The sequence below is a fragment of the Eurosta solidaginis genome, chromosome 1 (genome assembly GCF_040869045.1).
Source record: "Eurosta solidaginis isolate ZX-2024a chromosome 1, ASM4086904v1, whole genome shotgun sequence".
Taxonomy (NCBI): Eukaryota; Metazoa; Arthropoda; class Insecta; order Diptera; family Tephritidae; genus Eurosta; species Eurosta solidaginis.
The window spans coordinates 306,221,754-306,237,105 of NC_090319.1; the positions used below are offsets into that span (position 1 = coordinate 306,221,754).

At 36.1% G+C, this 15,352-nt stretch overlaps 3 protein-coding genes across 8 annotated transcripts in view; all 3 read left to right on the top strand.

Moving 5' to 3' along the window:
* On the top strand, positions 1-4,377 carry Pisd (phosphatidylserine decarboxylase). Its single transcript, XM_067761400.1, has one exon. It carries the CDS (start codon positions 249-251, stop codon positions 1,572-1,574), a length of 1,326 nt encoding a protein of 441 aa, XP_067617501.1. The 5' UTR covers positions 1-248; the 3' UTR covers positions 1,575-4,377.
* Positions 4,378-6,674: 2,297 nt separating this feature from the next.
* On the top strand, positions 6,675-9,991 carry LOC137237599 (rhodanese domain-containing protein CG4456). Of its 4 annotated transcripts, XM_067761406.1 has the most exons (4): positions 6,675-6,747; positions 6,808-6,873; positions 6,934-7,431; positions 9,599-9,991. In XM_067761406.1, the coding sequence occupies exons 2-4, from the start codon at positions 6,813-6,815 to the stop codon at positions 9,736-9,738; spliced, it is 699 nt and encodes a 232-aa protein (XP_067617507.1). In that variant the 5' UTR covers positions 6,675-6,747; positions 6,808-6,812; the 3' UTR covers positions 9,739-9,991. The 4 variants fall into 4 exon arrangements, with proteins under 4 accessions (XP_067617507.1, XP_067617506.1, XP_067617508.1 ...); XM_067761405.1 differs by having other exon boundaries at positions 6,741-6,873; XM_067761407.1 differs by having other exon boundaries at positions 6,741-6,873; positions 9,637-9,991.
* The window catches only part of LOC137237598 (luciferin 4-monooxygenase), a 55,903-nt gene continuing 50,400 nt past the window's right edge, over positions 9,850-15,352 (top strand). Inside the window, exons 1-3 of one of the 3 annotated variants that reach the window (XM_067761404.1) lie at positions 9,850-10,028; positions 12,090-12,435; positions 12,658-12,985. In XM_067761404.1, coding sequence (XP_067617505.1) covers positions 12,099-12,435; positions 12,658-12,985 — 665 coding nt within the window. In that variant the 5' untranslated portion in view covers positions 9,850-10,028; positions 12,090-12,098. Of the gene's footprint in view, positions 10,029-10,170; positions 10,295-12,089; positions 12,436-12,657; positions 12,986-15,352 lie in introns of those variants that run through there. The other 2 variants (XM_067761401.1, XM_067761402.1) reach the window with 2 other exon arrangements.

A 15,352-nucleotide genomic window follows, 5' to 3' on the forward strand; every position in this document is an offset into this window, starting at 1 on the left:
TTTACTATGGTTATATATGTCTGATGATCTATGGCAGCCATATGCAAATTGTCAACGTGAACATCTGATAAGGATAAATCTGATTTAGAATATTCGCAAAGTTTTTACAAATATAATTTTAAATTAAGTTGTTCCCAAAACAACAATTTTCGTCGAGATATTGCTTTTTACAATTTTCGAAATTGAAGAAGCTATTATTGTGAGTCCAAGTAACTACAATACACCAGCAAGTGCACGTTCGTAAAAGGATGGTGTCATATTTTGTTCCGCGTGGTCGTTTCCTTATCAAAGCAGGTAATTTAAGACAAGCGGCTCACGTAAAACAAGTTCAACAGGAACCAGGAAAATGGCCTATGTTGAGTCATTTTCGGCAGACTTTTTCAACAAAAGTGAGTCGTGGTGATGATGAAACCAAACAGCACAATTTAAAGTCTGTTGAACGCTTGAATGGCGCATTAGAAAAGTCATCTGTTAAAAAAAGTGACAAATATAATAAGCAGGATTTTATAAGTCCTAGTGTCTGGACAAAATGGACAGGATTTCTTCTGCGGTGGACACCTGTTGGTATATGCCTTTTTGGAGCTATCGAATGGCAATTGCATAAGCAAAGGTGTAAAGCCGAAAATATACCAGGTACAGCTTCCACTTTTCAATCAAAAGTTTACTGCTCCTTACCGCTACGTATAATAAGTCGTTGCTGGGGGTGGTTAGCCGCATGTTATGTACCAATTTCCCTGCGACCATTTATATATGGTTGGTACGCAAATATGTTCGATGTTAATTTGGAAGAAGCATTGTATCCAGATTATAAGTACTATAACAGCCTAGCCGAATTTTTCACGCGGCCACTGCGAGATGATGTACGTCCTATTGATCGAAGTGCAGCTGTTATTTCTCCAGCAGATGGACGCGTACTGCATTTCGGAACTGCCCGAAATAAAATTATTGAAGATGTGAAAGGCGTTAACTATAGTATACAGTCCTTCTTAGGTCCTGTAACATGGCATGATCGACAACAAACAGTAAACGATAGAGCAATAGACTATATGGATGAAGTTAGAGAACACAACGACGATTCAACCGAACTTTATCAATGTGTCATTTATTTGGCCCCTGGTGATTATCATCGTTTTCATTCTCCTACTGAGTGGCAACCACAATTGAGACGTCATTTTGCTGGTGAACTATTATCGGTCAATCCACGCATAGCAGCCTGGTTACCCGATCTCTTTTGTCTGAATGAACGTGCAGTGTATTTGGGTAAATGGAAATACGGCTTCTTTAGCTATGCAGCAGTTGGAGCGACCAATGTTGGATCAGTACAAATTTATATGGATGACAATCTTAAAACAAACCGTTGGTTGGGATTGAAATTGGGCGCACACGCAAATGCTCATATGTACGATGAAGTTGAAATTTCGTCTGTTAAAACTATGGATCGTGGTGAATTGTTGGGACAATTTAATATGGGAAGTACAATTGTGTTGCTCTTTGAAGCACCAAAGAATTTTAAATTCAAAATTGAACTTGGCCAGGTGATCAAAGTTGGTCAACCATTGGGCTCTTTCGACTAAAGTAAATAATATAACCACTTAGAATAGTGGGTTTTCTTGTTTGTAGAGTCACTCAAAGTGACGCGAAAGTATGCATGCACAAGTTACAAGCTTATATAATGATTGTGACATCAATGAGAATGTTTGTAAAAATGTATGCACCAATGTTGGATTGGCAGCAGCATACATTTGCTGGAACATTTTAAAGTTGATTGTATATACATAAATATTTAGTTATATTCATCTTTTTGTTTTCTTATCATTATTTGTAATATTTTTCTTATTAGGTCTGTTTATAACCAAAGAAAGATATATGTAAAGCCAACCTAGAAAACGACAGCAGCGAACAAAAAAAAAAAAAAAAAAAAAAAAAAAAAAAAAAATAGCGGTGGCAAATTTCGCCCGTTCAACTCTTCTTATATTTGATGTTTTAGAAAAAACTTCTATGAAGTTTGTAACTGAAACTGCGCAAATCAATCTCAAAAACATTTTACGAAAATTTGGAATTTTTTATTCGAAAATCGCTCAATAGTCGAACAAAGTACAAATTATAGTTTTATATTTTTTCCGCAGGTTCTTGAATCTCCTCCATACAAGGTGTGAACTTTCTCTGCATGGATAAAAATCTAAACACTCATTGTGAAAAATAAATGAGAATTTGGAAAGACCCATAACTTGTGCTTTGTTATACTAAAACTGATTAGTTTACAAAACTGCATAGGTACTCAAAAAAATTCAGAGAAACCCCTTAATAAACAGCTAAAATGTGCTCTATTTTTAAATTTTTTCGAAAATAAAATAAAACAGATAAAATAAAATAAATAAAAATAAAAACAGATTTTAATCGACGAGATTTGATTCAAATTTGCCACTGCTATTTTCCTGTTGAATATTTGCAAGGTTGTGAGCAATTGTATGATTTTCTTATTACTTTTTTTTCGTTCATTTATGTATGTATTTGTTATACTAAGATGCTTGAATTTATTCTTGTCAAGTAAGCCCAGCTTATTGGTCTTTCCTTAAATTAGCGTTTACGTTTTGCAGATGTATATAAAAATAGGGTTTTGCACTTCAAAGCACGGGGTTAAAAATAATATGTAAAATTTTTTTTGTAAAATGGTCAAAAATTCTAAATCTAATTAGTACGAGTGGTCACTTATACATATATATATCATTAGTCCTATTCTTCATTTCGCAGCTGTTGTGATTAGAAAATGGATACGGCCCAGAATTTTAAAACTCTGAAGTATCAAACCCAAATTAGGGAGTTTGAAAATATTAGGCAAAATAAACAAAATCGAATCCGAAACTATCAAAAAATGCAGATTATCAAAAAAAAAAAAAAATAATAAATTAGGCATTTTCAATTACAATGGGACAGATACGCATAAAACTATTAACCATCACTTGATATTTAGATATACATAATTTTTAAGTGATTACTATCAGAAATTGTTTTAACTACCTTTAAGGCCCCATACACACACAGAGTATATTAACTTTGATTGGATAACTGTTGGTTGTACAGGTATAAAGGAATCGAGATAGATATAGATTTCCATATATCAAAATCATCAGTGTCGAAAAAAAAAATTTGATTTAGCCATGTCCGTCCGTCCGTCTGTCCGTTAATACGATAACTTGAGTAAATATTGAGATATCTTCACCAAATTTGGTACACTGGCTTATCTGGACTCAGAATAGATTGGTATTGAAAATGAGGGAAATCGGATGATGACCACACCCACTTTATATATATATAACATTTTGGAAACACACAAAAAACCTGATTATTTAGTAAATAATACACCTAGAATTTGACGTGTGGACTGATATTGAGACTCTTGATAAAAATTTGATTTTTTTTTTAAATGGGCGTGGCACCGCCCACTTGTGATAAAATCAATTTTACAAATATTAATAATCATAAATCAAAAAGCGTTAAACCTATCGTAACCAAATTCGGCAGAGACATTTCCTTTACTATAAGGAATTTTTTGAAGAAAAATTATCGAAATCGGTTAAGGACCACGCCCACTTTTAAATAAAAGATTTTTAAAAGGGTTGTGGACGAAAAAAATAAGCTATATCCTTACAAAAAACAGCTTTATATCAATGGTATTCACTTTCCCAAGTGTATTTATAACAATAAATAGGAAAAACTTCAAATTAAAAAAAAAAAATGGGCGTGGCACCGCACCTTTTATGACTAAGCAATTTACTATGTTTCGGGAGCCATAACTCGAAGAAAAAAGCTTTGTATCAATAGAATTTTACTTATCAAGTGTTATTGTAAGAGGGAATGGGGAGATATTTTTTAAACGGGCGGTGCCACGTGTTACGTAGAAAAGTAATTTATCTGAAATGAACTGTCCAATTGAAGTTCACGCTGAGTATATAATGTTCGGTTGCACCCGAACTTAGACACCTTTACTTCTTTTTTTTTTAAGAAAAAGTGATAAAAAATAAAAGCAACAGCAGCAAAAAAAAAATATATATATAGATACCTATATCCTATTTTTTTAATTAGAAGATAAATAGGAGAGCAAGGAAACCCTATATAAAAAACTAAAAATCTATCTTAAAAAAAAGTGAAATGTTGATTTTGTCAGATCTGCATTTGGAATGCAATTTGATTGAATAATTGATTTTAAAAACTCCGAAATTTAGGTGAAAATGGCACTGCGTTTAGGCTAAATCGTTTGTTTTAATTACACCTGCTAAGTTATTATTTTTTATTATAACATAACCTGTGTATTGCAATTATTAACTGAAAATATTTAATAAAAAGCTGTTGATTTTTCAAGCATTTAATTGAGATATAGCTCTTGGAGTGTTAATTAATTATACTCAGATGAGCAGAGTATCTTAATTTTGTTCGCATAACGGTACCCCTTAACGGTATAAACTCATCGAGATATAGACTTCTATATATCAAAATGATCTGGGCGGAAAAAGAAATTCCTTTAGCCATGTCCGTCCGTCCATCTGTCCGTAAACATGATGCCTTGAGTAAATGTCTAGGTATCTGGATGCAATTTGGTATGTAAGTTCCTGGGCACTCATCTCATATCGCTATTTAAAGTGATGAAACTTGGTAGGTGCCAAGATGCCTCGTGTTCCAATGTAACATGAACCAGATACGGATAGAGATTTAACATCCAAATGCAAAAACAATGTGAACTATATCCGTATCTGGTTCATGTGTCATTGGAACACGAGGGTTGTGTTTATAAATATGATGAAACTTCAGACTTGCTAATTCAAGTTTATTTCACCTTGACCATTCACACACAAAATTTCGCGAAATTTGCTTGCTTATATATTTTGTGTCGTATTCATTTGTTATATTGCAGTTATTGCTTGCGAAAAATGCTAGAAAAGTTACCGACCAGTAGGAAAAATAATTTCACTTGCAAAATGTGCCGGCACCCTTAGCCAAAGCAAATGAAAATTCTTATCATTGTGAATGATAACTAAGTGTCATGGCGCAACGATACAAGGTGGCAGCATGGAACAGCTGATTATAAACTTTTTTTATATGATTTGATACATCAACTTCCGGCGCAGTGCGATTTTGACATTTGTCCATCGAATTTACAAAAACAAAGTACATGGAACTTTTATTTATGTTTGTAGGTATGTCACCATGCTGCCACCTTGTATCATTCCGCTATGCTAAGTGTAATATCTTATCTGTCAACTGCCTGACAGGATGTTCAATATGGCTACTTTTTAGCGTTTTGACAGGGTGTTCAATATGGCGGCGCCTATCCTCAGCGGTTGATAGAAGGAGATACAGAATGAGACAGCGATAGTCAATTACAAATCATGTGATCCAATCACTTTGGAATTTTGACGTCTATGCAGAAGATATCACACTTTGTTATCATTCACAATGATTCTTATCCTTTGCTTGTAACAAAAGTTGGGAGTTGGCCACCTTTCCATGTCAGATGGCGCCAGTGTCGCTCAATCTACCGTTCTACATAAAAATACGTGCAATCTACTCATAATGTATAAGATTGAGTATATCGCATCTATATGAAAAACTGTTTATGTGACGGGCTTTAAACGCGTTGAACGAATGAAGTGGATAAAAAATATTAACGGTGCGTTCAGAAAATGTTTCTGCGTGTTCGTGTGATCTTATCATATCCCTTTAACCGATTTAAAGGGCCAATTAAACTTCCTTAACCCTAACGCCATAGTCGTAACCATACCCATATCCATATCCATCTCCAATGTGATCGATTAATGGTGCCTTAACCTAAAAATCGTGAAAATTTCATAAAACGCAAAAAATTACAAAAATGTATCGCAAAAAATCAGTCTCTTGGTCAAAACGTATCCAATAACAATGAATAAAATATACAAAAATTTATTAAATTCACCAACTCAAATATTTTTAGTTTATGGATATGGCGAGAAACCAAAGACCAATTAGTGGGCTATGGTATGGTTATGGCGTTAGCGTTATTGTATGGCACCATTAATCGATTACATTGATTTCCATAAGGTAGGTTCGATCAGCTGTTTTATCTGATTCTGGATAAGTCACCATTAAGCTGGAGTCATTGGTGCCGTATGTCGTATCGCTGTATCCGTATCCCTAACGTAATCAGCTGGTTGTCGTTACGACGGTAAACCAAACCCCAATTGGTTGGATACGATACGGTTACGACCTTAGCGGCACCAATAATCGATTGCATTGCTTCTCATAGGGTTGGTCGAATCAGCTGTTAAAAGGTTACCGATAAAGCACCAATGTCTCCACCTTTAATTGGACTTTAGGCCGGAGTCATTGGTGCCGTATGTTGTATCGCTGTATCCGTATCCCTAACGTAATCAGCTGTTTATTGTTACGACGGTACACCAAAACCCAATTGGTTGGCCACGATACGGTTACAACCTTAGCGGCACCAATAATCGATTACATTGATTCTCATAAGGTTGGTCGAATCCGCTGTTAAAAGGTTACCGATACGGTTACCGATAAAGTACCAATGTCTATTGTAATGTTACGTTAGGGATATGGATACAGCGATACGACATACGGCACCAATGGCTCCAGCTTTAAGCGGGCCAAACAAACGGAACGGATCTATCGACTATGAAATTTTCAATTTATCGATACCGCTGCCAATAGTTTTCCATCATCAATAAGAAAATTATTCGCTCGGTTGTTTTTAAGGTACGTAAAGGCAATTTTGATTTAGGTGTATAATTTCATTTATGTTTACATCGATTACAGAAATAATGTTTTCTAAAGTTGGCCGCTTAGCAACATTCTTCAGCACGAGATATGTAAATGTCTGCGGTATGCAAAATTTCTATTTAAATTTTTATTTATTTTGTATCAATTTGTTGATTTTTACAGATATAACGGTGCATCGAAATGTGACAATATTTTCCAAAAATGTATGCAAAATAACTGATGCAAGGCAAATAAGTATGATTTACCCAATGAATTGTTCTTCATGGAAGAGGAAGATACAAAGTATACGCACACTTAGCGCACAAAAACGTGAAACGACGATATCAAGTGTCGATTACAATGATATAAAAGAATTACCCAAGCACCCAGAAAAATTGTTAATAGATGTTCGTGAGCCACAAGAACTCAAAGACACTGGTACTATCCCAACAAGCATAAACATTCCTTTAGAATCTGTATTGCAAGTACTAGCAGAAGATGTGAGGCCACAAATTTTCCAGGCTAAGTACGGACGGAGGAAGCCAACTTACGATGACGAGCTAATTTTCACGTGCAAATCAGGAAAGCGTGCCCATAAAGCTGCAGAAATAGCAAGGGCAATGGGATTCACAAACCTGAAATACTATGCTGGATCCTGGGATGACTGGGTTCAACATGAAAGTAAATAATGTGTTTAGTATGTAAATGCATAGGTTACACAAAAAATGCTTTTCGAGAAAATATAGCTAATGTACCTAGAGATATATATGAAATGCACGGTAATTCTATAGACAGCATGAAACTCTTAATACACATCCAAACATATCAGAAGGGGTGTCAAAAGATGCGTTTTGGACTCACGAGACGCGAACCCGAAAACAGAAATTAAACAATTTGCGTCTGTGAAGAGATATTTACAAAACAAATTCAAACTTTTCATGTAGTTGTAATGTTGTACACTGGAAAAACTTTTGTATACAAAGGGATTTTTTACGGATTTAATTTTGATCCCACCCTATTTGGCGGCCCGGGGCAGAATTGCGAATCCAAAAAGGGAAACTAACAATGTTGCATCTGTGAAGAGACATTTGCAAAAGAAATTTAAATTTTAAGTAAGAGCCTAGAACAGGAGTCGACTGTTAATACGCGTCCAAAAATTACGACAGAGGTGTCAAAAGACGCGTATTGACCTCGAGAGCAATAATCCGAAGGCGAAAAATAAAAATTTTATATATATCTGGAGATATTTGCAGTAGAAATAGGCGATATTTATGTGGTTGTAATGTTGTTTTGCACTGAAAAAAATTTTGTGTACAAAACGATTTTGCATCAAGAATATATAACTTAGAAAGTTCTTGCTAGCTTTGTTAATTTTGTACTATATTGAGTAAAAACCAAATAATATCTTGGTTCAGCGCATCACTAACAAAAAATGTTTCACATATCCTCGCCATTAACCAAGGCGAATTCCCAACAGATGATTGCTTCTTGATAATTTTCCATGCAACGCCTTGTACAACAATTGCCGTCTTTCAGTGAGTTTTACAGCTCCGGCTCATGCTCAATTCTCACGGGAATGATCTGGATCATTGAGAGACTTGATAAGCAGATGTGAAATTTTCGCACACGTGAAATGTGATAGGCAGATGTCGCCGCTGTTTTTTCATTTAACTCATACGGCGAAAGGCTAAGCAGCGACATCTATATTTGAAAAAGTAGGTATATTAAAGGCCGCGTTGCCAACCTAAAAAGAAGTAATTAACAAATTATCTGGCTCACAAATTGAACCAGACTTTGATCTGGATTTATCTGGCTCAAATCGTTGTTGCATTTACATGCAAAATTATTTATCTGGCTCAGGATTTTGCCACCGGATGATAGCTAATATGTCAGTTAATCGAAATCAATGCAAATTTTTTTTGGCTTGACATTCTTATGCACGGCGAATTGGTTGAATTCGCTTTGCCACCACATGATATGGATTCGCCTTGCCATTAACTATATCCCATTTGGCACTCGCCGCATCCATCTCGTTATTCACCACATCCCTTATTGCCATTCCAAAGCGAATTCAGTAGCAGGTGTTAAGGGCCGATTAATGGTGACTTATAACCAAGGCGAATCTATAAAAGGTGGTGGCAAAGCAAATTTAATCAATTCGCCATGCATATGAATGTCAAGTCAAAAGAAAATTTTCACCAATTCTACGTGCAGAAGAATGAAAAGTCAAAAGAAAATTTTCATTGATTTCGATTAACGATATGTTGTTGTACAAGGCTTTGTATGGAAAATTATCAAGAAGAAGCAATCAGCTGTTGGGATAACACCACCTCTACTGAATTCGCCTTGGATTTCGATTAACTGACATTTTGTTGTACAAGGCTTTGTATGGAAAATTATCAAGAAGAAGTAATCAGCTGATGGGATAACACCACCTGTAATAAATTCGCCTTGATTTCGATTAAATGACATTTTGTTGTACAAGGCTTTGTATGGAAAATTATCAAGAAGAAGCAATCAGCTGATGGGATAACACCACCTGTAATGAATTCGCCCTGCTTGATATTCTACTGCACGGAAAATTGGTTGAATGCGCTTTGCCATCACCTGGTATAGATTCGCCTTGCATATTATGTGGATTCGCCTTGATGATACGCAACTCCCAAAAAGAAGTTGCCGATAATCAGCAATGCGTAAATGGCGACAATGGCCACATCGCGAAAATCCTTTTAAAATTCAAGTTAAATATTTTAGCTGACATACACTTTGCTAATTTTGGAATAATAGTATTTAGGTCACCTTATTTGCAGTAATAAGATAAAATCTTTGGTTGTACTTAATTATTTAGTTATTCTTTTTAATTTTATGTATAAAACTGATACAAAGACTGATAGTAAATTGATGCGATGCAACTCTGTTCTTGCTGCTGCTTATCATTCCATACAATTCGACTACCTTCTTTTAATGCCTTCGGAATTCGCTACATAACCTCAAAACTGTATAATAAACAATGCACTGGATGATGGTTTTAACGATCGTTCATGGATGTAAAAGTAAAATAAAATTGGCAAGTACTTAAATTGTTTAATCAATTCTTATCTGAGACCTGTGCGAGGTGGGTGCGAACATTTATCGGTAGTAAATCACTTGCTATATACATACATATATACTACGTACATATATAAACACAAAACGCTGTTGGATACGTCGAGTGGCTACTGATAAAAGTATCTGTGATAAAGCATTTATTTTCTAAAAATCTACAACTTATTAAAACTGTAAGTAATTCCCTAGAGCATAAGTTTGCGTATATAATAGAATACAATATCTATGTATGTACATATGTATGTAAAATGCTGTGCCCAAGCGAAGAGCAAACCTTTGCTTCAGTTCAAAGTTTATTTCTAATTATGTATTCAGTTTATATGCACAAGGTGTTAAGTAAATACAAAATACGTTATTAGGTAAATGCCTATAAGGCATTTGGAAATGAGCAATTGAGAAGCGAATTTGGAAACGGATTTTTAAGATCCATAATCGAAAAGTGGGTAATAGTCTAGTTGAGGGGTCGACTGCTAATACGCGTCAAAAAATATCGATAGAGGTGTCAAAAGACGCGTATTAATCTCGAGAACAATAATCCGAAGGCAGAAAAGAAAAATTTTATATCTGTCCGGAGATATTGGAGTTGAAGTTGGCGTTTTTCATGTGGTTGTTGTTGTGTTTGTATCCACCAAAAAAATTGTGTATCACCGTGGCGGTAGGCCGAAGGCTGCCAACGCAGAAAGGTGGTCTGCGCAAAAATATAATGGATCCCACCCCCGGTTTCGGAGGTACCCGCGGGTCTTTTTTCGGTTTTTTTTGATTGTTCTCGAGATTAATACGCGTCTTTTGACAACCCCTCTCGATATTTTTTGACGCGTATTAGCAGTCGACCCCTCAACTAGACTATTACCGAAAAGTGACCATTTTGAAAGAGCACTACCATTTTTGGCTCAACCTAACCACGTTGTTGTTGTTGTTGTAGCGGTAAAGAAACCACCCAAGGCTTTGCGGAGTGTTATCGATGTTGATGGACCCTTGCCGGATATACATACATGGGCCCTGTAAAAAGGTAAATGTCCGACCATCTCGGGAACGATTCAACATAATCACATTGAACCTTCCAAATGAGGCTAAACCTCATATCCACAGGTAGATGATATTTTCTCATCGCGTCACGACTTGCGCAACATACCTTAGTGCACAATCTCCGCTTTGCTGCCGTTTGTGTAAGGTATTTCGATCGTACTTGTTCCTTCACTTGAGTCGGGGACCGTTGGTTAGCTAAGCTTCGTAGACCACATTTCAACTGCTGTGTTCGAAGAAAACTCTAGGACCCCAGCGAGTTCCCCCAGCGGGTTAGGGGGTCAGAATATACCAGCGGTAGGTATGTCTGTCGTAAAAGGCGACTAAAATACCAGATTCAAGGGGCTGTGTAGCGCAACCCATTCAGGTTGCCAGCGTAATATATAACTTCTCCAAACCCAATTGTCAACCTCACCTATCCGCGGCGAATCCTGTTTTACTAACAGAGGAGGCTCTGGGGACCCCAAGCTCCCCATGGAACTTGGAGGTGGGGAGGGATGGTTGGCCTGAAAGTTTAATGTGGCCATATAAATCGTTGCCGAGATGGTCGGACTGTCGCAAGAGGAGACTAAAACACCCAAATAATTCAAGGGTCGTATATCCCATCCTTTCAAGAGGTTGTCAGCGCAATTTATAGCTTCTCCAACTCAATTGTCAACCTCACCTACCCGTGGCGAATTCTGTTTCTTTAGTAGCCGAGGCTATGGCGACACCAAGTTACTCATGGATTAAGGAGTGGGAGGGCTGGACGGCCTAGAAGGTCTAATGTGGTAATACTAAATCGTTCCGGAGATGGTGGCGCTAGTACCTTAATATTGCTTGTTACCGGAAAGTACAGGCTCTACATGTATCCGGCAAAGGACCATCAACACCGATAATACTCCCCAGAACCCTCAGGGAGCGTCTTTATCGCTACAACCACAACAACAAGAAAACTCTAGGATTTTGTGCTGAAACAGGGCGTTTTCAAAACAAATAGATACTTAGATAAGCCGCTTTTCAATGAACTTCCGAGGTAGGCGTTCTTTAAAGTAAGTGTAAAATAATGCGTTTTTATCAAGTTTGCTAAGATCGGACGTTTTGGAGATGGCAATCGAGATGGTGTGATATTTCACTGAGCATTCGATATGTAATTTATATACTTCATGGAACAAATACCACCTTATTTTTATAATTCAGAATGCTGTATTTGTACTTTTTTCTATTCATAGATTTCCAATATGACTACTCTGCTCCCCGGAAATATTGTCTATGGCGGCCCAGTTACCTGCAACGAAACACAAGCCTACAAATCTTTGGGGCATTTTCTACTTGAAAAATTTAAAGGTTTTGGCGATCAAATAGTAATGATTGATGCATTAACTGGTCAAGAGTATTCGGCAAAATATATATATGATTCCGCTGTGCGCATGGCATGGGTGCTACAACATTTGGGTGTTAAGAGTGGTGATGTCATTGGTTTGTCCAGTGAGAATAATATTGGCTTTGCCATAACTTTGTTTGCGTCATTCGCTGTTAACGCTACGGTGGCACCGCTAAATGTTACCTATTCAGAACGTGAGTATTGTGATAGTGCAACTTGAGTACACATAAATGCCTTTTATGTTAACCACAGTTTGTTTTAAACTCGAATCATTCGAAATAAAATCCAATGTAAAATTTACAATACAGCATTACAATGCTACGAAAAAAATCGTATAAATTGTTCAAATACTGTTTCCTTATGTTTTTATAACACATGTAATGCGGTTAATATATAAATGTCTTTTATATTTGCAGGTGAAGTACATCACGCCATAAATCTATCAAAACCAAAGGTTATATTTGCTTCAAAATTTACTGTAGATCTTATTGCGAAGGTGGCAAAAAATAATAAGTTTGTCAAGACAGTTGTCGGTATTGGTGTCGACCATCAAGCGAACAAATATCACAGCTTTGATGAGCTAATAAGTAGTAAAAAAATTCCATCCAAGGATTACTTCGATACACCCAAAGCCAATAAAAAGGAAGATGTAGCCTTGATCGTTTGTTCTTCAGGCACAACTGGCCTGCCAAAAGGTGTCCAACTGACGCAATACAATATTTTAACCACAATAGATTCGCAACTGTAAGTATTGAATGAATAGATATTGCATTTATTTATCACTTTTTCTATCACGCTGAAAAGTTGTTAGATATCTCCTTTGACAACTTTTTAAAGCTAAGAACACTTAATTTCTGAAAAAGGCTAATTTGCATTGACTTAATGATTTCTTATGCTGTTTCCCCACCACCTTCTTTCTTTTTCTCCAGGGATTAGAATTTATTATTTCCGAGCTGACACTGTCTTACTATTCCTAATTTCTGTTCTTTGCCTTTAGCCGTAAGTTTTTATATATACACATATGTACAATAGCGGGCACCGCATATTTGTTCTTGCAATTCTCTTAGTACAACCAATTAATCTTATAACTTTAAACGAGCAATTCTTGTATATTTTTATAGCCGAACGGTCTCGGGAACGGCTCAACCGATTTAAATGAAATTTGGCGCAGGGATAATGTATCACCTTCTAAGACTTTCTACCTAGGTGTTGCCACTCAGAATGTTTCACAAGGTTGCCATCTATTCGAAAAAAAAAATTGCATGAAATATGCCGATGTGGGTATCGAACGAAAGGTAATTCACTCCGCATTACAATAGGGGCATTTTTGAGTAGGGTTGCCATTTAGGGTTGCCTCCTATTCGAAATTAAAAAAAAAAATTGCATGAGATATGCCGATATGGGTATCAAACGAAAGGTATTTCACTCCGCATTACAATAGGGACATTTTCGAGTAGGGTTGCAACTTGGGGTTGCCACCTATTCGAAATTAATAAAAATTGCAGAAGATATGTCTATATGGGTATCAAACGAAAGGTATTTCACTCCGAATTACAATAGGGACATTTTTGAGTAGGGTTGCCATTTAGGGTTGCCACCTTTTCGAAATAAAAAAAAATTGCAGAAGATATGCCGATATGGGTATCAAACGAAATGTATTTCACTCCGCATTACAATAGACATTTTTGAGTAGGGTTGCCACCTATTCGAACTTAAAAAACAATTTAATGAGGTATGAAACGAAAGGTATGTATTTCACTCCGCATTACAATAGGGATATTTTCGAGTAGGGTTGCCATTTAGGGTTGGGGTAATTAGACGAAATATTACTCTACTTACTCATATTCTATTAAAGCTTTAAAGGAGAACATTAAAGTTAAAAATCTTCGTAAAAAAATCTTACACATGATTAGACTTAATTTTCTTAATTTCACACACGCTAATAAAATTAAAATGCAATATCAAAGCACCGTGGCAAATTCTAGAAAAATGTATTTAAATGCATATTTTTGGCAAATATGAAATGAATAATTACAATTTCTCACAGATTACTATTTGAAAGATTTCTCACCATAGCAAAAAGATATCTCATCATTTAATTTTCTACCGTTAAACACTAGAGGCATATGTTCAATTTGAAAACGACATCTAACCATTTAACTACTTACCAACAGATGGCGCTTAGGTATGATTCAATCACAAGAGGTTTGCTCGACCGACACATTTTTTGACAATTGCAGCCATTTTGCTCCCAAATCGAATTGACATCCGTTAACTGTGTTGTTTCTTTGCGATTTTTCGAAAAATATTAGTAGTAGAAATAGGCAGCAATCAGTTTACAAATATCCGATAAGTACTAAACTGCATAATTCCTTAGAACATTTTTTTTAATTTTATGATGAATTTATTAACTATGCCATGATATACTAGTGTGGCTGAACATAGGTTAGGTTGAACTGGCCGGTCAATAAAGACCTCACATAGACTGAATATGTCCATAGTGTTGATGTGGCTGAACATAGGAAATTTTAGAATATTACGGACACAAAAGAATCGTTCACTTTCGTAAACCTATAAACATACAAAACCTAAACCAACGTAAAAAACTCGAGTTGTAAATCGATTCACGTAAAAATGCCATTATTAAATAATGGAGATGCCATAACGAAATGTACTGTTGTTGTTGTTGTTGTAGCAGTACTTCGCCCCATCCAATAGGTGCGACCAATCACAAATTGTCATCAGTAACGAAATCTACTCATTGAGCATGTTAACTCATTCCTTCCGTATGTTCGGAACATTCGTCTGCATTCAAGACGGACCTCATGAGGTAGTATCAAACGAACGAGTTCCTCCGAATATTCAAAATTCAAGGCTTATCTGGAATACTTCCATGAATACTTAAACGGAAAAGAGCTTTCCAAAATTTCAGAATAAAAAGGTAAACACTCCCTGTGTAGAAGGACCGCACAAAAGCTTAGCTCTTCTGTCAAAGTCAAGGCCGGAATATACAGTTCTAAGTTCGGCTGAGTAGACGCCATGTCGCCTGTCAGTTCGAAATCGTCCTACCTCATAATATTTTTTAATAATTTCCCATTTCAGGATTTGTCA

Coding starts and splice junctions, on each gene's coding strand:
- Pisd (XM_067761400.1), top strand. CDS start 249: ATGGTGTCATATTTTGTTCCGCGTGGTCGTTTCCTTATCAAAGCAGGT.
- LOC137237599 (XM_067761405.1), top strand. CDS start 6,789: ATGTTTACATCGATTACAGAAATAATGTTTTCTAAAGTTGGCCGCTTA. Junction 6,874..6,933: donor GAGATATGTAAATGTCTGCG/GTATGCAAAATT, acceptor TGATTTTTACAG/ATATAACGGTGCATCGAAAT. Junction 7,432..9,598: donor TGACTGGGTTCAACATGAAA/GTAAATAATGTG, acceptor TTAATTATTTAG/TTATTCTTTTTAATTTTATG.